Source organism: Panthera onca, chromosome B4 (genome assembly GCF_046562875.1).
Source record: "Panthera onca isolate mPanOnc1 chromosome B4, mPanOnc1 haplotype 2, whole genome shotgun sequence".
In the NCBI taxonomy this organism is placed as follows: domain Eukaryota; kingdom Metazoa; phylum Chordata; class Mammalia; order Carnivora; family Felidae; genus Panthera; species Panthera onca.
This window is the reverse complement of record NC_138345.1, coordinates 70816811-70838654: the sequence shown is the minus strand read 5'-3', so window position 1 is coordinate 70838654 and position 21844 is coordinate 70816811. Positions and strand designations below refer to the sequence as shown.

Below are 21844 nucleotides of genomic sequence, written 5' to 3'. Positions count from 1 at the left end.
TTCATCATACCTCCCAAGTAGCATAAGACTTTAACCCAGTGAGAGTATCTTCAAGAAATAATCCAGTGTTAGGAATTCATAAAAGAGAAAAGAAATCAAAGCAGGGAATACTTTTATTCATCAGTGTCCTCTCAAATCATACTCCTCTCCCACCTAGGATTGTTGACCCTATTATTTGAACCATAATCCATTCCTATCAAGGTGGTTTTAAATGAATCAAGTGATCAAGCACTCTTCACTTTCAACGTTACCATAGTTTAACCAGCCATCAAGTTCCACCCAGGCTACTTCTATTTCATTAATCAGTGACGTGGTTTCTCTCAGCTCCCTGTGCATGGCTCTGCGTGCTGCAATTCCATTGGATAGTTGCTTCCATAAGAAAGTTCTACCTTTACCTCCTGTATGTGGCAAACGAAAAGAGGAAGAGGAGGCAATGATTGGACATGGTAAGGAAAGGGTGCCTTGGCCTCTGATGATTCATCTATCAAGCACAATAAAAAGTATCCAGAAGGGTACCTGGTTAATAATTGCTTAATTACAGTGCTCTGAGTTAGTTTTAGTAAGTCCTTGAGGGTATCCTTTTACAGTGTTTGCATCCTCTATCCTATGAGAACTAGAGCAGCCAGGCAATCCTAGCACACTGAGAGCTGCAGCTGATTGTCCTTTAGTGCTAATGGACCGAGATGACTGTGGCTGTAAACTAACGAAGGGGTGGGAGGAAATGGCCAGAGACCCGGGATTTGCAGCCTCATCTTCCTTTCCTGCTCTATAAGGACATTAAAGCAGCGTAAGTTTTTTGTAAAGGGCTACCAAGTTCACTAACTCTCAGACACCAAATTTACCTGGGAAGAGAGTGTTCCTTGGGGATTATTTTAATGCTAAATATCAATCCTTTCCCAGCCTACCTTTCTGAGCGTTTCCTATCAAAAACTTTGCTTTTTCTTCTTCTTCTTTCATTATTTTTCGCAAGCACTGGGGTAACATTTTTCTCTCACTTGAATTCTGTGGTTACTTCTAACCAAAATTATTTTACTCCACAAAAAAGAATTACATGGTCACAACTGAGGCGTAAGAAAAATGAAGATTTTTGGCATTCGGCATACATTGGTTGAGAATGAAGGTGGTAATAAACATTTAAATATGACTATCATGAGTATCAAATTCAGTACTTTGAGAAGATAAAGCTTAAAATGATAGATACTCTAAGTAGCATTCAGCTCTGTATACAACATTTGTTCAAGTAATTCTGCCAAAATGAAGCCCCTGTTTGAGAGTACAATACTTAAAATAATCAACTGCTGACAAGCACCCTCAGAAGCAATAAATATGCACTTTCCTAATGTCTTATCAACTATCAGGATAAACTTGAGGGTCATTTATACTACTTAGGTATTCATATCTCCAATTAACACAAAAAAGAGCATACCATACTCACACCATTACATTAAAATAATGCTTTTCCTTCCTAAACGTATCATTATAAATCTGTTTCCTCACGTTTTGATGCTCCTGTATCACCATGACTATCTTGCCCATACTTTCCGGGACATCTGAAATGTTTTCTATTTTGAAATGATAAAATCATATGCATAGCTCAAACACAAAGGAAAGAATTTCAGACTGGACTTAAAGCTAAGACAATAGAAAACAAGCATTTAGCTTTATTAAACTCATGAGATGACAGAACATTAGTGAGATACTTGGTATTTTATGGAAAACTGCTTTTTTGTTAAAAGAGAAGAAAAAATCATGGAATTTGTCTTCTCAAATTTCTGGATGTATTGAGAGCATTCTATTCAGAACTTCCTATTTGAAACTAAAACAGACCTAGGTAAAAGGAAATAGCAAACTCCTTAATATTTCACAGAATATAAACACAAGAAAAATACACTTTCAACACACATTCTTCTTTTAGAGATGTCTAGATCTCAGTCAAGCCCCTGTCTCTCTTTTTTTTAATCACTGGCTTCTAAAAACATCATGATTTCTATGCAGCTGGATGGATATCTTGGAGAATTCAAACATGTCTACAAAATGTTACTTATAGTCAAGTGTAGGTCCATTATCCAGTTTCTGTAATTCTGAAATCCCAAGACTCTGATCTTTATAACTGAATTGTTGGCAAGACATGACCAAACCTGAATTCACTCAGTAGCAAAGCCTAGTCCGAACTGATTTGAGGCTGTTTATAGTCTTTACTCACTCTACTTCATGTGAATAAGTATATAATCCAGCTATGGTTATGTCAATGTGTTTGATAGCAGAGTATGTCCTCAGCCCTGTAGGGCGAGCTCTCAACTACAGGCACATGCACTGAATTCTGAAACACATTTGGCCTCAAAGTTTAGATAAGAAATGGTGTGCCTGGATTCAGTTCAGTAAACCCATACTGTGCTGTTCTGAGCACTATTCAAGATAAATGGTCCATTGTCTGTGTTCTCATTACCTAAACTCACCATTTACTAAACTCATTATCCTCTCTAACTGGATTCTCCTACTGACTGACTTCTTCTCTTTTTTTTTTTAATAAAATGATCACTCCCTTAGTCACTCACCCAATCTCCTAGTTACCTGTAACTTCACTCTTACTCTCACCTCCTCATATCCCATCAACGGGTGAAGTTCCATAAGGTTCCACATGTCCCCATCTTGCTGCCCATTGTCCCAGCCCTATTCATGAGTGGCCTGAATGGCTGCAAGAGGCTCCAAAAATATTTTCCTTTTTCCCTTTCTACTCCCCTCACCTGCCCTTCTCTGATTCCCACTAGATTCTGCTTCGTTCTGATTCATGAGAATCTTATCATCTCCCATCTTGTTCAAATATTTTTTTGATTCAAATACCACAATGGAAGAGATAAAAGGCACTTAAAGACCAAAGAAAGAATAGGGACTCAGCCTGCCTTTGTAACACCTCCTGCTCTTTCTTAATGCAAACTTTTCACTCCCTTCAAAATGAGCACAACTTCCTCAGTTTTTCCCAACTCTAAAAAAAAACTAAGTTGTTTTCATCTCTTTGGCTGACACCATCTACCCCATGACCTGAAATCTGTAATGAATTCTTTGCATCAGATCTGACTATTTTCATCCCACTCGTGCCTCAAACTGAACTCAGATCCCACGCTGGCAGCAAAGCTTTCTTTCACCTTCCCGGCCCACCCGCATCTCCTCTTGAATTCCCATAGCACCTACAGTCTGGACTATTCATTTGATACTTGATATGCACTTCCTTGTATTATCAGAGTAATTAATTTTTCATGCATATGTATCCTCTCTCTTTAACCAGATTTTAAATTCCTTGAGAGCAGAGACCACGTCTCATATTTTATGAATGAACAAATGAATACCCTTCTCGAGCTTACAAGAAAAAGGTAACAATGGCAAAGACAACATGTGAAAGACCAATGAACATTAATTTATTCATTCAAATTTATCAAATATTACTACGTTCCAGGCATTGTGTTAGGCACTGAGGATTAAATGACAAGCAACTCGACCTAATCCCTGCCTCTGTGAGGCTTGTGGCATAGCTAGGAAACCAGACATTAATGAAACAATTATGCAAATAACTATATACGCAAATATGTATGCTTTAAAAAAGGAGCTGTGCAATATTAACAGGTTCAGAATCAGTTTCATATCCTATCCCTGTCAACTCATTCTGAGTCAGCCTGCCCTCTACCCATGTTAAGAAGAAAACTACAACTAACAGAGAGACTCTTTGTACGTTAGAAACCAGAAGGAAAAGAGGGAAGACAAATAGCAGGAGTAGTCTGTTTGAAGAGGACATTTGTCACAATCTTGATGTCCTAAGATTCATCCTTGGATCAGAAGGCAGTATTTAAACCCTGATCACTCTGCCCTCCACAGACTTACTGTCAGAGTATAAAAAAGCACAGAGCTGCTCTCATTCTTAAAAGTTACACTCTTGGGGTGCCTGGGTGGCTCAGTCAGTTAAGCAACCCACTTTGGCTCAGGTCATGATCTCATGGTTCGTGGGTTCGGGCCCCATGTCGGGCTTTGTGCTGACAGCACAGAGCCTACAGCCTGCTTCGGATTCTGTGTCTCCCTCTCTCTCTGCCCCTCCCCTGCTCATGCTCTGTCTCTCTGTGTCTCTCAAAAAATAAATAAATGTTAAAAAAAAGTTACACTCTAAACTTTTATGAAAGTTTGATTTAAGATACAAGAATGTGAAATCCATTTATGCCTTTGCCACTTCACTACTCAGTGCCTCCCGTACAAACCAATGTAAAAAGAAAATTGTTTACCAGAACTTAGGGCAAGGAAATTCCAAAATCTAGTGCAAAGATTCCCCTGTGAAACTTGCAATGTTCATCATTTCTGGTATCCAAGCTATATAATATATCACATTTCCCCTTTCGCCCAGGCTCCAAGAAAGCTCAAAACCAACAAGGTAACAAAACTCACAAAACTAAAACACATTTAATTCTCTTCTTTTCTGTGGCCTTCATTTTCTATTCCTATTGTATTAAGCATATATGTTTTGGAAAAGCATTTCAATTCTGTCTTGGAATAAAAATGATTTCTTGAATAAGCTTATTTCTATATAATAAGCCTTATCAGAAATACAAGTCTTATCATCAGAAATCTTTGGATTTCTCTATTCATGGATTTCTCCAATGTATAATGTGTAATTCTCCAAAAGGCTAGGATGCATCACGCTTATTTTTTAAACACTGGAATCATCCACTGTTTAACAATGGAATCGTCCACTCCATTCTGTTAGAGAGTATTTCGAAAGAATTCAATTCTCATAAATCCAAATATAATACTCACCTCAACAAGATCAATGTTAAATCTAAAGAAGCTTTTCTGACACGTATCAATTCTCATTTCCCCTGTGCTCCTACATTATTTTCCACATTTGGGAAATTTGGGATCTGTGACCAGTCTGAAATCATAAAATTTAGTGCTGATAATGCAGGAAACCCAGCTCTCTCGTGTTATTCCAACCATACATCAAAGGTGAGAGGTGAGCAACTTAAAATGCATTTAATCATTTGTGTCTCTGATAACATGCAATTTCCAACTTGCGTCACCATTTTTGTTTGGGACAATTCCCATTACAAATTATAAATCATGAGGAGGCTTCATGCTGTTAATTAAATAGCCACAAAATTATAATCTTTATACCTCATAAAAATAAAATTCATAACCGACAAACTACATTAAATTATGTACTCAGAGAATTATCACTCTTCCTCATGCATGCTTTAAATTGGTCATATGGTATTGTCCTCTTGGAGACTACTAACAAGAGATATTCCATAATAAAATAAGTGAGGGAAGACTCACAAGTTAATGAAATGAAAGGAACAATGAAAGGAATACTGGCATTCTATCAATATTCTTATTTGGCATTTCATAAGAGGATTAACAACAAAAAAAAAACTGTTTAACTGATGGCACAAAAGAATTTGGATTATTTTGTAAACCATTCCAATTTCTGTAACAAGAATTTCTGTGCTTGCCATTACCAATCCCACTCGTCCCTACATACACACTATCATCATCATCACCACCACCTACCACAAGCTTGCATCTGCAAACTGTTAAAGGTTTAAATATGGCCTCTTAAAAAAATGGATTATGTATAAATGCTAGTTATCTGGGAACCAGGAGGGAAACACTGATCACATTCCAAGCCAATAAGAACAATGCTTGTGCTGGGTTACATTTTGGATTCTTTTCCGTAATGCTGCGTGGCTGTCAGTTCCAGAGCACCCTGCTGTACTTGCTGTTGCAAGAAGACACAAATGGGAGCTGGAGGGAAGACAATATCTGACAGGAGGGAGTCAGAGAAAGTGTCGCACAGATCATGATTAAACTTGGGCGTAAAGGAAAAAGAGAAATCAACCAAGTTAATAAGAAGAGGATGAGCATCATGCCCACGGGAGGGGTGGAGGAGGGCGCACAGGCAAAGGCACAGAAGCATGAGAGAACGCAGCAGATTTGAGAACCTGCAGATAATTCTGTACAGTGTGGAATGTCAGGAGGCCAGATTTGAAGTCAGGCAGGGTAGATCATCAAGAGCTTCGGATATCAATCAAAGGAGTTTAGATTTTATTTTGTAGGTAATAGGAGCCATCTAGCCATTTAGAAAAATTATTCCAGTAGAAAATTTCAGAATTAACTGGAGAAGGGCAGAACTATTAGGAGCAAATGATTACCATTTTGGTTTTGTTTTTTTAATTTTTTAAATGTTTATTCCTTTTTGAGAGAGAGTGAGAGAGAGCACGAGTAGGGCAGGGGCAGAGAGAGAGGGAGACACAAAATCCAAAGCAGGTTCCAGGCTCTGAGCTGTCAGCACAGAGCCCGACATGGGGCTCAAATCCACAGACCATGAGATCATGATCTGAGCCAAAGCTGGATGCTTAACTGACTGAGCCACCCAGGTGTGCAAAAAATTACCATTTTGTGAATGAAGGAAGAAATAATGGCAGTAAAGAGAGATGCAGAAAGATAGAAGGAGAAGACAAGTTTGGAGTTCATTCAAAAATTCAATCAGGAGTCCAGTTATCTTTCCACTTATCACCAAGATGTGCCAGAGGTTATCATTGCTTCTCTAATATCCCATATAATTTCATAAGGTTTTAGTAAGAAAAAAAAAGAAATTGCCAAATAGAAGTGATAAAGCTAACTACATTAGAGAATCTTTCCTATAGTAAGCAAAAAAAAAAAAAAAAAAAAAAAATTGGGTCACATTTTCGCACTATCTCAAAATAATTTGTACTCAACATAACACCCGAAATCTAGAGTGATTTTTCAGGGCTAAAGTACTTATATCAACAGGAGAATTAAAAAGGAAGCCATTACTGTTATGTGATTTTAGTATAAAACACAAGATCTTATAACAAAATAACTTAACAAAATGTAGAAACTACAGAACCAAATGATCTTCCCTTATTATTAATACTATGACCCTGACTGTATGATTCTCAATCAATCTCAATACAGGTAGATACCTTTTCTCCAAACTGGATATTTTGTCTAAGTTTGCCTTACCTTTCTACGCGGAGAAAATTTCCTGAACAAATTATAAACACACCAAGACACTGTTTGTAACAGACATCTATGGTTTTCTCTCCCAGCACTCCTCACCCATTTTTGGAAACTGACCCTCTCCCACTTACCCCCCCCCCCACCCTTAACCTCTTCTATCCCTGTGAATGTTATGCATAGCACCATGCTTGTTCAATGTGTGGTCGATGGCCCAACTAACACCCCATTCCTAGATACCCTCTCTGTCATGACCTGTCTCTGTACCTTACCTTCCTCTCATAAAGGCCACACCCTAGCTGGAAATCACCACTAAAGACTGGCTGTACTTCTGTTACAACATGGCATCTCACCACACCCATAAACCCCTTTCCCTCTTCTTACTTCCATTTCATCTGTTCAGTTTCACCCAATCTTCCAGCTTCTGTCCACTCCTCCCAGACTATCAATCTTCCTTACCTCCTTTCCATGCCCAGCCAGACCCCTGTTAATCAAAACAATAACTTTTTTATTAGAACCTTCCATTTATTTCCCATCCTTTGTTTCCAATACAGCAAGCCTGAGCAGTCCCCACCCAGATGAATCACTCTCAAATTCTGTTCCAGGTGACTGAGCTCTCATAAAGAAAAATGCTTAGCAGTTCAGATCGATGTCATTCCAGTTCATAATGGCTAACCCCAACAGCCCTCCGTGATCATCAGTAATGCTTCTGTTTGTTCCTAGGCAGGTGATAGCTATATTCCCTAGGGTCGCTGTTCCAAACCTTAACCACTTTCTTAAACCTCCTGCATCATTCAATCATTCCACCTTTATCTTTATTTTTTTTTTTTTTTATCTTTAGCTCTTCCTTGTTCATAGTCAAACAGAGATCATCAGGTGGTAGGCCACTTACCTCTCTACTCCCCCACCCCAATGGACCTATCAGAATATCAAACTTTATCTCTCTCATGAAAATTTCTGAGGAACTGGAGTCTCTCTTCCTGTCCCCACTAAGGCCATTATTTCTACCTGTGTCCTAAGTCACAAAGCAAAGAAGCTTTCAGAGTTGCTCTCCTCCTCTGTCTTTATCTTCACTTCAGCCTAGCTCTTTCCCCCAAAATGACAAGCAGATCAATTCATCTCACTCCTCAAAACCAGCACCACCCACCACCATGCCCAACACAATCTTTCCATGGTCCTTCTTCCATTTTTAGCTACTTCCTATCTCCTTTCATTTCCTCACCAAACTTCTTGAAACTATGTACATATATTATAAACATAAAATATGTACCTTTTATAAATGTATGTAATAGAAGCAGAGGACAATAGTTTAAGGAGTAGAGATTGCAAACAATATAGAATTAATACTATGTGTGTGTATATATCTATGTTTCAATTTGTTTTTTCCTGAAACAATTGCCATCTGTTTCTAGCCAAACTTCTAGATTAAAAATACCTACAGTGTGTCACCTATGATCTTATAATTACTAAATTCAATGTTTTATTACCAAGTTCTCTTACTAACTGGCCCGGCAGCATTTAAAACTTTCTTTTCCCAGTAACACTTATCACCTCTTTGCATAGTACATTAATTTGTTTTCTGTCTTTCTCCCTCCTACAGGATGTAAATTGTTATAAGGGCACAGTCCCTACTTTTTTGATTCACTCTCTAGAATAGTTCCTGGTATGTAATCAGTGATCAATGAGTATTTGTTGGATAAATATCACCCAACTCCTGACCAAAATCAATTAGGCAAAAGGTGGAAAACACACCCAAACTGGGTCAACATCAGGCTCTTTTCTGAGAGTTTAAACTTAGGACCAAGAGAGTCAGGCCAGTCTCTCTGAGTAGATATAAAGTGATCTTTAATGTGAACACAGAATAAAATAGATATGTTAGAGAAATTGTCACAAAGAATATCCTGATAGAATTCAAGCCCCTGGTTTCATTTATCCCAATTACCAAAATGAATTTTATCCTTGATCTTTGAGAAACAGCTCAGTACCCTTATAGTAAATTACCTTTTTTTTAGCTTGAACTATTTTAGTGTTTTTTTCTTTGTCTATTGCTTACTATCAAAGGATTCTGTGCTAATCTACTGCTCTGTGGTTGAATAGGCTCAAAAATAAACATCCTCAAGCCAATGTTCAAAATAAAAACAAAAAAGGAAAGAAAAATGGTAAAAAAGTTAGAGTTGCCATTCTTATTCTCAGAATGAATAATATATGTAAATATATGAGCAATGGTTAAGTTACTTTAATGAACACATGGTATGACATGAAGGTAAACTCTTCATGATAACATACTTAGGTACTGTTTATGGGAAAAGAGCTATTTTCATGTCTTCTCTAAAAAGATTACACACACATTAATTTAGGCTCTAAAGCCATTCTTTGAAATTAAGTTTAGGACTAATTTTACCTCATGTTAATTTTCCTGAGGCCACAGGAAAGTACACCATTGGTCAAAGAGCAGCAGAAGAACCTAGCTCCAACAGCTCACAGCAAATTAAGGCTAGAGGGAAAACTAAAATGCATCCTAAACTGGCATTTAGACATAACAGGGCTCTATCTTGAAGAATAGAATTCAGTCATTATCAACCTCACATTTCACGGGTACTTACCAAACAAACGCTGATGGAACAGAAATTTGCCAGCTATTAGTCCTATGAGAATGGCAAGTAGCCATAGAAGCACCTTCAGGATCCTCCAGCCAACTCCTCTAGGGTATTTATTCGTTACAAATGAAAAACAGTTTCCAACAACAATAACATTGGCTTCTGTTTGGCTATGAGAAACTGGGTCCTCGGCAAATATTAAGAAGTTAAAGAAGATCACCAAGTAAGCCACAATCAAGCGAGACCAGGGATGCTGGAAATAATAACGAAAGTCTTTACCCATCCTTCAAAACTTCAATTCCGTTGTTTACCTGTGTAAGAAAAGATACATAGGGTTAGAGCAGGAGAACAAATAGTCTCTCTTCCTATTATCTGTTCTGATTCGTAACAGCTCGATAAACAGGTATTTAGAAAAGATGCTACCAGGGGCTCCTGGGTGGCTCAGTGGGTTAAACGTCCAACTCCTGATTTCGGCTCAGGTCGTGATCTCACAGTTAATGAGATCAAGCCCCGCATCAGGCTCTGTGCTGACAGTAGAGCCGGCTTCAGATTCTGTGTCTCCCTCTATCTCTGCCCTCCGCAGCTTGCTCTGTCACTCTCTCTCTTTCTCTGTCAAAAAATAAATAAACATTTAAAAAAAAATTTTTTTAAAGATGCTACCTAGTCCTCTCATGATCCCAAGTCATGTCTGAGATTGAGGAAAGTAAATATTGTCCCTTCGCTGCCATCTAATCATACCTCTGACCACATGGGGGATGTGGAAAAGAAGGAGAATGAAACAGCAGGGGGAGAAGGGACATGAGAGGGCAGAAGAAGATTGTCTAAAATCGGGGTGGGGTGATGACTGAGATGACCTGTAGAGGTCACCTCAGGAGGAAATGCAGGGCAAAAACACAACACAATGCTTTTCCTCTTTTAGATTACTATTTTTAGGTTACAATCATAGAGTCATTTAAAAAATGAAAGCAATGTAGAAGCAAACTGAGCACATAGGAGCAAAAAATAAACATCTTCCTCTGCCCCAATCCCTCTCCTCAGCATGATCCCTTAATAATCTGTACTCTCAGACCTTTTCCTATATGTTGTGTATGGACTTTTATACAAAGGTTCATAGACTAGTTGCCAAATAATTTCAACACAGAGTAAGTCTTATGAAATAGTTGAGTCTATAGTACAGTAGTGAGTTACATGCAGGAGGGACTGGACAGTTCTGCTTGTGGGAAGTGAGGAAAAAGGGGAAGACTGCACAGAGGACATACCCAAGTTCAGGGCTGAAGGATTAGTAGGAATTTTTCCCCAGTGGAGAAGGCAAGAATGCTCAATCTAGGCATTTGGAAAGGCACAGAGGCATTGCAAAATACATACTATGCCTCTATCTGTGGGTCCTAACCTCGAGGTGCATTGAGAGTAAAGAGCTTTCTTAAAACTCTTTTGTGCAGACCCCACTTCCAAAATCTTGCTCACCTCCTCCTTTCTCTTTGGGAGGCAGCCTGCCTATAAAGAACACAAGCCTGCATTAGATTCACCAAGGCTGTGACGGGTTGTTATTAAGTCTGTCCAATTGTGGGATGCAGTTTTGGTGAACCCATTTGGTGCTCAGACTAAGCTATATCTCTATGATTTCAGCAACAAAGCTGAATAAAAGCTGAGATCAAAACATAACAATAAAACTGAATAAAAGCTGAGATCAAAACATAACAATAAAGGTAGTAATGTCACTGAAATCTGCCAATTCTTTTCTCTCCTTTCTCAATTTGTTTAGAACTGGGAGAAAAAAAAGGACCCTTACAAAGCCTACAGCATATGACATCCAGGCTCTGTGTTGGATGTCTACATGCATCATTAAATTATTTTTATCATAACAACCTTCTGAAATACTGTCATTATCATTCCCATCACCTCATTTTACAGGGAGGGAACTGAGGCTCACACAGATTATGTAACTGGCCCAAAGTCAGCCAGCAGAGCTCTTATCTGAGCCTCTGAAGTCAACTGTAGAGCCAAATCACCCAGTCAGTTCCAGGCATTTCCCCTGCCTTAGAAAGACACAGGGCCCAGCCCCAGGGATGTCATCCCTTGAATGCTTTCTGGAGACACATTCTTCTCCAGAGATGATTATATTAACTCTATAGAGTATACTTCTATACCCAGGCAAAAAATACATACGTGGAAGAATCCTTCACAAATCCTGAGCACTTTGGTAAATTGATAAATTTCCCATTGACAAATATTCACATTTCCACATGACTAAAAGCACAAAGATCAAGCCACAAGCCTGAAGTAACTCTAAGTCAATGGAAGACCTGAGAATAGAATCCCAGGCTCCCAAGTCCTGTCCAACACTCTGGGGTGATGGATATCAATCAAACCCACAATCTAAGTTAATGAAGACTTGTCTTAACTATTTCAGAAAAGCAATGTAAACACACAAAAGGACTGGAAATATAACTCAGCAAAACAGATAGTCTCTGTGCCTTCTAAGCAATTTCAGGTCCCTCGTGATCTTTGTGAATACTCTGAAATGTCTGTTCCCAGGGGCTGCGGCTCAGACAACTTAGAAATGGCGACTGCACAAGGATTTTTTTTTCTTTTTATGTTTATTTTTGAGACAGCATGAGCAGGGAAGGGACAGAGAGAGAGGGAGACACAGAATCCCAAGCAGACTCTGGGCTCCGAGCTGCCAGCACAGAGTCCGACCCAGGGCTCAAATTCACGAACTGCAAGATCATGACCTGAGTGGAAGTAGGATGCTTAACCGACTGAGCTACCCAGGCACCCCAAGATTTTTTTTTCTAATGTGAGGTTCATCACCCAGTAAGTATAGCAGTAGTTGGTTATCACATGAAAGAGAGCAAAGTGGTGAAGAACAAAAATGAGCATCATGCATTTTCATGATATTCAGTATGCAAGGATGCCAGAATGAGTTGTCAATTCAATTTCATGCAATGTTTTTAGAAATGTCCAAAGACCACTATCACGAGAGACTACATAGAAATCATCTCAAGGCCAATGAGTCTTGAAGCAGGACTCACTCCTACATGCCCATCAGAACAGGGCATGAGTAACATCTATGAAGTTAAACAGGTTTCTAGGTTCCTTCTCTTACCAGTGCAGAATTCTCCTGTAGTTGCCCCATCACCTCCTTTCCCCCCACCCACATACAAGCAAGGCAGCAGGATTCAGAACACTGAATACATAGGATCTTGATTGTTTTTTGAATAAATGCTTTGTGAAGGGTTAGCATATACTTATTTTATCGTTGTTGTTTTTAACTTTAGAATCTTGTTTAGTGAGCTATGTAATGTCCACGTGCCCAAACTGAATTAGAACATTCAAAAAAGTTGGGAGACAGCTGTTCCTCTCCAGTATTTATATTATTTCAAGACAGAGAACTGTAGAGTTGAGCAACAATCCTGTACTTGTTGATCTGAACTCCCACAGGCATGCTATGAATGGTACCATCACCCCCAGGTTACACGTAAACAAAGATCAGAGTGGTTGCTGCCTATCCACATCCAGGAAGTGGAAGAGCCAGCATCTGAATCCAAATCCATTCCTAGCCCTTGATCTAATATATCATAAAGCTAGAAGTGTTTCTTCCAATAAATATTTCCCATCAGGTCTGCAGGCTAGTCTTTATTTCCACAAACAGATTCAGTGACTCACAGACCAGCTGAATTACTGGTCTATTTTATGCTAAACATGGCTGATACTTATTCTTGTTTCATATGCCAAAGCTGAAGTGAGGTCTTCCAGGGGGTCCCAAATTTCAAAACCTACATAATAACTTGAATGAAACTTCTACTTATCCCCACTTCCTGACTTCATCCACAAGGTCACCCAAAGCTTGCCTAGTCATCTCAGCCCTAGGCACCAGGTATGCAAAGCACCAAAACTGTTTTCACTTCTGTAGTTCACATAAAGCAATATGATCATTCAGTGACTCTAATGCTAATAATCCAGGATTGAAATGATTCAAACTGACTATGCTACACAGTATTCATAGTATACAAACCCTTTTAATTTCTTTAAATTCAATTCTGCCAACAAAGCTGAGCTTTTATCTTAAATAAATGTGATCTATCTTAGGTCTTAGTATATTATAGTAAAATTATTGATTTATGTGTTTGTCTCCCTCACTGGGTCATAAGATCCTCAGTGAAGGGCTGTTCACTTCCAGGGCACAGCATGGGGACGGGCTCAAAGTGGGCAATCGATGGACATCTACTAGATGGGGAGGGGTGAGCAGTACACTTAGAAAGAAAAGCCTCCTTATTCTTCAGGCAAGATGAGGAGACACAGCAACCCGCCATTACCTTTCACTAACAAAAAAAAGGAGAAAAAAAGCACTGGAACCCCAAAATTGCCACGCTGACTCACCACTGATCCCACCCAACAACATCTCATTTTACACAGGTTCTGCATTATCATCATTATCACTAGGGCTAACATTGAGTACTTAACCATATACCAGGACACTATGCTAATGAGCTTTACAAATTTTATTTAAATTGCACAGCAGCCCAATGAAGAAAATACTCTTATTTTTACAAATTTGAACCTGAAACCTACGAATTTGTAATTTGTACCAGATAACAAAATGGGTCTGGGCCAAAACCAGGTTACAAATCCAAGCCACTTGTCATTAACGCTCTACACCAAGCCTTCCCACGTAAAGGAAAAAATTCCAAAATCTTACCCATTACGTGTTGGTTAGGAAGTTTCTGATAATGAATCTGTGTGATATAAAAGATTCACAGTACTTCTAGGATGAATGAGTCTACTCATAGTATTCCAGCGGACCTGGCTAGCATGATCAGAAAGAATCGGGGTCACGTAACTGACTACAGGATTGCTTGAATTTTGTTCTTCTCTGAGCATCAAGTGTAAGTAGTTGAGTTGATCTGCTTGTTCTTTTGCAATGCATCACTGATGCTCATTCTGTGATTTGCCAACTATGCCTAAAAAGAACACATCTCTGAGAGCTAGATTAATCCACACCATTCACTTCCCTCTTGTAAGTAATGACATGATTAGGCAGATGTCGCTACCAATATCTTGGAAGCCTCTGCTTTTCCACATTATAGCAGTGATTGAAAAAGTTGGTTGGCTACAGGCTGGAACTTTACACTCTGATAATCCACAGGCCTCCAGTCATGGTTTCCAGCTCTAGATGGACTAATATTTATCATAGATATTAGGAATCCTATACATCTTACTACAAGTATTGTATTTCGGCTAATCTAAAGGCAAAGAATGGAGAGGTATTCAAAGGAAAAATGGGAAGGAGGTAAGGATACTCAAGTTGGGAGGGCACTGAACAAAGGCAGAGAAGAGACTTTCTTCTTCATCTGTAGGAGGTGCATCTGGAGTTCTGTGTGGCTGGAGCACAGAGTGCTTGAGGGCATCTTGTGAGAGGCAAGGATAATTTGGGGCCAATTCAAGGAACATACACAAAAGTGTTGTTGTGTATTTTACTGAATAGAGACCAGAGAATGAAAAGTTTCAGAACTGAAAAGTGATATAACTGACTAGAGCAGAATTTGGGAGAGAATTCTCTGTCAGCTTAGATCATGAAAACTTGGTATGAGGCATAATGAAAGTGGGGAAAATAAGTTTATAGGCAACTTCAACAGTTTAAGTAAAAGATAATCAGGTCGTGGACTACAACAAAATAGATCTGCCAAGAATCGTTGTAATAATCTGACTGAACCAGAGTACCCTGCCTCCATCACTTATTAGAGTCTTTACGAATAAAGGAAAACACTGAAGGAGGGTGAATTTCATTTTTCTCAGAAGGGACCCTGGCTCAGGCAACAGTTCTTGCATAATAACAAGTCTGATTAAGATGGAGTATACCCTTGGGGCGCCTGGCAGGGGCACCTGGGTGGCTCAGTCGGTTAAGCGTCCGACTTTGGCTCAGTTCATGATCTCGCTGTTCATGAGTTCCAGCCCAGTGTCAGGCTCTGTGCTGACAGCTCAGAGCCTGAAGCCTGCTTCAGATTCTCCCTCTCTCTCTGTCCCTCCCCTGCTCATGCACTCTCTCTCTCTCTCAAAAATAAACATTAAAATTTTTTTTTAAAAAGATGGAGTTTACCCTTACATTTTTAAAAATTGGGGCGCCTGGGTAGCTTACTCGATTGGGCATCTGACTTCAACACAGGTCATGATCTCACGGTTTGTGAGTTCGAGCCCCGAGTCAGGCTCTGTGCTGACAACTCAGAGCCTGGAGCCTGCTTCAGATTCTGTGTCTCCCTCTCTCCCTCTACCCGTCCCCTGCTTGTACTCAGCTTCTCTCTGTCACTCAAAAACAAATAAACATTATTTTATTAAAAAAAATTTTTTTTTAATTTACGGATGCATCTGGAAAAGTCCTTGATGAATTAATGCTCTACAAAAGACACTACTGGCCAGGTAGAGTACACTGAGTGCACAGTCCTGCGAATACAGGTCTCAGCATCTAGTAACACCTAACCAGGTAACATGCACAGGGCACTTCCATTGTGAAGGGCACCAGTCTAAAACAAAAAAAGAATCTCTCCAAGTTTTTTGAAGCTCCTTAGTATTTATGTCTGAAAATTCACCTGGAACCTCTCTTAGCTCTTATTAAAGGGCTTTGAAAAGATGACTGTGCCAAGAGTATAAACTGTAGCCCGGCACCATGAATCCAATCTCTTGAAAAGTAATTTTTAAAAAGACTTCCAGTACTTTACTTTTTGTGGTATGCACTTTGTGACACATACAGCTGTACTTTGGGCCATTCTTGGCTGTATTAGTACAAGACAAAGGTAAAGGCTACAAGACAAAGAAGAGCCTCCTTTCTTCAATTACCCTAGTTCTAGCATAGTATTTAAAGTTCTTTGCAGTTCACAGAACACTGTTTACAATCATTTCATTTAATCCCTAGGATAATTGCTTTTAAAATTCTATGTCCAGGGGAGCCTAGGTGGCTCAGTTGGTTAAGTCCCCGACTTCATTCAGGTCATGACCTCACAGTTTGTGAGTTCAAGCCCGGCATCGGGCTCTGTGCTGACAACTCAAAGCCTGGAGCCTGCTTTGGATTCTGTGTCTCCCTCCCTCCTTGCCCCTCCCCTGCTTGCACTCTGTCTTTCTCTCTCTCTCAACAATAAATGAGCATTAAGAAAATAATAAAATAAATTAAAATAAAATAAAATAAAATAAAATTCTACCTCCAAAAGGCAGACACAGTTTAAAATTGTTTAATATTTTTTCCTTAAAAGATAAATAAGGATAGCAGCCTATATTTATATCACATTTTACCTTTTAGTGTTTTTAATGGGCAAAACCACACCATTAGAATGACACTAGAATGATTCAAAGGAATCAGGAGCATGAGTTTTTCAAAGGGCGGCCTGATGTGCTGGGAGGAATATGGTCCAGTTCTAACTGCTACTTACTAGCTCTGTGACCTTGGGCAAATCCCTAACCTCTTGGAGATTCCACTTCTTCGCCAGTAAAATCCCAGTAAAAGTACTTCACTCAGAGCACTGTAGTGAAGACCTAAGGAGATTTCATTTGCAAAGTGCCTCGTCATTTCCAGCCACTTCCTACCCTGAAGGCCACTGTTAAAATACAAACGAGTCTTGGTCATTCCCACTAATAATGAGCATGATAGTAATAGCACCTACACATTACACTTACGGAGTGATTTTTCATGTTATTCTCACCATTAAAGTATTTTTAATGCAACTGTACAAGGTAAAGGATGAATGCTATCCTTACTGTGCAAATATTGAAGTTGAGGCTCAGAAAGCTTAAGCTACTTGTCCAAAATCGTATTTAGAAAGTGTTAATTCCATGATAACATTCATCATTCATTTGTTCAACATTTTACCAGTTGCTTATTTGTGCCAGGCACTGGCCTACCCATCAGGGTTGCTAACAGATGATACTCCTGTTGTTTTGCATCTTACAGTCTCACTGAGGGAAACAGACGTTAAACAGAAAAGAAAATAGATACATAATATTTTAAAAAGCTGTAAGGTGATGGAGGAAGTTACTGGGGAATGTCAGCAGGGAGGGAAATTAAAGCAGGCATCACTATACGGTGACATTTGGACAGAACCTCAAGGAAGGAAGGGAAGCAAGCAGGTATCTGGGAAAGAGGGACCCAGACACAGAGAACAAAACATTGCAAAAATCTGTGATGAGTGAATGATCAGCGCATTTAAGGAAGAGCAAAAAAGCTAGCGTGACTGGATAGAGTGTGGATGCAGGGGAGTGTGAAAGGAGATGGAGCCTGCAAGGTAGCATCCGATTGTGAGGTGGCCTTTAGTGATCTGGCCTTGAGGCCGTCCAATGCGTGTGGGCTTTCCCTTGTGTGATTCGGGAAACAGGAGACTGAGTGACACATGTGAGTTACATGCCAGAAGGGCCACATTTCTGTCTGGTGGCTGGAAATGTATGAACTTCTAGACATTTAAACGGAAGAGCTGACGACAGTTACGTGATGGATTGGATGTGGACAGGGCCTGGCAAAACCCAGACTGGAACTGCCATTTGCTGAGAGGAACACCACCGAAGCAGACATGGACAGCACAATAATCATTAACATTTCTTAGTGCTTTTTATATGTTAGGCAAGTACTTTTCATTCAGTACCTCAATTAGTCCTTATACCAGCCCTTTGGCTTTACCAATAAAGGAGTGGAGACTCAGAAAGGTTATAATCTGCCCAAGGTCATATAGGTACCAACCAGTGGAAACAGGAGAAGTACCTCTATGACCCCAAAGTCAATATTCTCAATAACTATTATGCTCCCTACACCGAGAAGTTCCAATGGGAAGGAAGCAGGGGCACTAGGAACCATTAAGTACTAGGTGATAACTTGTACCTAGTAGGCATTCAACAAATATTTGCTATTGAATTAATAAATGAAAAAAAAATTTATGTATCATGATGGGATAATGAACCAGCCTTAAGAAAAAAAAAAAAACAAAAAACACTGAAGATTCCATTCCAGAGAGAACAAACTCTGGATAAGGGGATATTCAAGTCCATAAAAGGACACATGGCAGAAAAATGGAGAAACCAAATATACATTTGCCTGGACCAGCCCTAAGGTCTTGGTATATTATCCTGAAATGTTAGATGAAAGGCAGGCTTGGGGAGATTACATATAGTATTCTACATAATGCGAATGCTTAACACAGGTTTTAAAAACACAAATCGCAATAATAACAGAACTAAGTTGGAACTTCTTGCTTTTGGTCCAATACCAGAGACCACACAGCCTTTTAAATAAAAAGCAACCTTTTAAGTCAATCAATGAAACCACCCTAAGTGACTTTACATACATACCAGGATGGTATTTGTAGTACCCTTGCTAATTTAGAGGATCATATCCATAAATCCCTTCCTAGACTTTCTCTTCATATTGTTTTCAACCTTTAAGTGATTTTCTTTCCTTGTTCTTATCCTGCAGTCTTTGGGATAACAAAGTTCTAAACCATGCAAGTTTTTAAAACAGAGAAGCTGAAGCAAAGTAGGTCTGGAGTTCTCTCTAATTAACTTTTCATTAAAATGGCAAAGTATTTATGAACACTTTCATGTCATAAAGTTGAAACATATTCACCATTTAATTCTTTAAAAATGCTTAGACCTCTTTTTAGCGATATCTGTTTATGATAAAGAATCTAAACAAACACCAAAGAAAATAACAGTTCAAGAATAAAGTAAAATTCATTCATATCTGAAATTATTTTTTAAATAGCTGGCAGTTTAAAGAAGCACATTAAATAAAATAGACAAGTATTGGTTTCTGAGCAAAGGATCAAATGGAGGTGGAATGGGAGTGGGTATAAACACCCAAGTTAAAATTTCAAAATCCATAATTGCTTTTAAACTACATAGATGGGGGGGGGGGGGTTAGGAAGTGTAGGCATAGTAAAAAATTAAAAACTTTACAACAAAAATAGTTTTCACAGAGATTCTACTCTTCTTTATATTCAATAAATTGTAAGGAATGTTTTCTGAAGACAAAACTAAACCCTGAAATCTTCCTAGAAGTCCTTCTATGGATTTCAAACAGTATGTCATTTATAATGAGGGGTAAATATATTTGTTCAACATACCCTTTTTTTTGGTTCATTAGACACACAAATACTAAAACAAGCATGTGATGTTTACTACCCTCTCTCACACCCATACACAGAGTTCATTGTTCCACAGAGGGTAGAATGAATAATGGTAGCCCAAGTGTTACCACATGGAACCACCACACTTGTGGGCCTATGGCATTTTCAAAAATAGGAATCGCCAGATAGCTTTCTTTAGCCACAATAAAGTTAGTAAACACTCAAGTTTTGTTTTTTTGTTTTGCTTTTATGGAGAACGCCCCAAAACAGCAACCTGTTAATTTAATTAACAATACGTAGTGCTTCTCCAGCGTTCCCGTGCTAGCAATCAGCGAAGCGAGGAAAGTTCAAGGTCTGTCCTGGTAACCCTGGGAGCCCCGGAGTTCCAGGGTTCCTCACCGACAGCCTTCCACCTAGGAGTCTCGACTGCCCTTTCGCAAAAGGACCGGTGCATCCGTTACCGCCTCTTCCCACCCCCCACCCCCCACGCTTGACACTTTACCCTGCCTCCTGGCGTGCCATCCTCGGGAACCGAGGAAACGCGCCGGGGGAACTGGGGGACGGGGGGCCGCGGCCGCTTCCGCATTCGCGGGCAGGGACGAGGGGGCGGCCGGGCTAGCAGGGCTCCGCTGCGGCCGGCCCGAGCGGCGGGGGAGGCGCGCCCAGCGCCCGGGCCCGCGTACTCACCGGCTGGGGCCGCGCGGGCGCGGGGTGTCTGCAACACCGGAGAGCCGGGCGAGCACAGCCCTCCGCCGCGCCGGCGGCCTCGCTGGGAAGAGCGGCGAGACTGCCCGCCGGCGTCGCTGCCGCCGCTGCTGTCACGGAGCTATAAATACCGGCTCGGCCCACACTCGCCGCCGCCTACGCCGGGCGCCCTCCGCAAAGTCCGCCGGCCGCGGGCCGGGCAGCCGGGGCGCAAGGGCGACGGCGACGGCGCCGCGCAGGTGACAGCGATGGCTCCAGCTGTTCGGCAGCCTCCGCAGCTGGAGGCATGGCCTCCCGCCGCCGCCGCCCCCGCCCTCCCGCTCCCCTCCCGCCTGCGCCGCGGGCCGACTCCAGCCCGCGGGCCGCGCGCGCCGCGCCGAGCCCGCCCCGGCCGGGCCCGCCTCTGCAGAGCAGGAGGCTGCAGACCCAGGACCACTTGGGAAGCGGCGGAGGCGGGGGCGGGGTGGGAGTGGGGGTGGAGTGGGGGGGGGGGGGGGGCGGTTGGCTTCAGCCTAGCGTGTCAGCAGCAGTCCCTTCGTCCTGGGGGAATCCGCAGACTTTTTGCAAAATCCACCATCCTGCAGGGAACCAATGAGATTCCCAGGTGGAATAGCCTCAAAGAAGTGCAAACTTTCTAATGCAGTCTCAGGTCATATAGAGCATCCTTTCTGCTTTTGCCAGTTGGCGATGTGGAAGTGGGGTGGGGAGAGACAGCCCGGGAGGATATGAGTAGTCTTACACTTACTTTTCATACACTTACTTTCCAGCCTGTCCGGTCTGGCACACCCCACGCAAATATAGTCACACATTTGTTCACATATATATAAACTCACACACATTCACACACACTTAGAAATGGGCAGATATATGTACACATGCATATATACCCATACACACGTATACAATCACACATACATTCATACATACAGTTATGCATACATATATCAGAAGCACACACGTGCAATATCTTTGAAGCTTGAAGCTCTCAGGAACCTATCATGCTGTAATTCTTAAATGCTTTATCTGTAGCATGGCAGAGGAAGACCTTTGACCACATTTGACCAATTCCTTTCTTTCTGGTGTAACCTCTTCTCCATCACATGTGTGTGTGGCCTTTGTTTCCTTCCACACCAAATAACAACTGCTACCTCAGTTTACCAGCTGCTTATACTGTATTAAAAGCTGCTTTCCAGTATACTGATATTCTGTGCAAATGGAAGTGATCCCTAGTTGGTATAGTCAGATGGAAAATGGGATAATTCCTATATGCCTACAATAGCAGACATATGAGGAGAAAAATAGCCTCTCTCCTGGACTGGCAGCATGATTCAGGAATGTTCTGGGTAGCAAGAGGGAGAGCTGAGATGTCAGCAGATTTTGAGATGGGACAGAGAGAGCCACTCCCAAGTCCTGCAGTATAGCTAATCT

The 21844-nt window shown here is 40.7% G+C and overlaps 1 protein-coding gene across 3 annotated transcripts in view; it reads right to left on the bottom strand.

Annotated features, from left to right (window-relative positions):
- TMEM117 (transmembrane protein 117) overlaps positions 1–20733 on the bottom strand; it is a 492479-nt gene extending 471746 nt beyond the window's left edge. The window contains exons 1-2 of one of the 3 annotated variants that reach the window (XM_078449928.2): positions 20399–20733; positions 9621–9925 (exon numbers count right to left, since the gene is read on the bottom strand). In XM_078449928.2, the coding sequence (XP_078306054.1) occupies positions 9621–9897 (277 nt within the window). In that variant the 5' untranslated portion in view covers positions 9898–9925; positions 20399–20733. Of the gene's footprint in view, positions 1–9620; positions 9926–20213; positions 20311–20398 lie in introns of those variants that run through there. The other 2 variants (XM_078449929.2, XM_078449930.2) reach the window with 2 other exon arrangements.
- Between the last annotated feature and the right edge of the window lie 1111 nt (positions 20734–21844).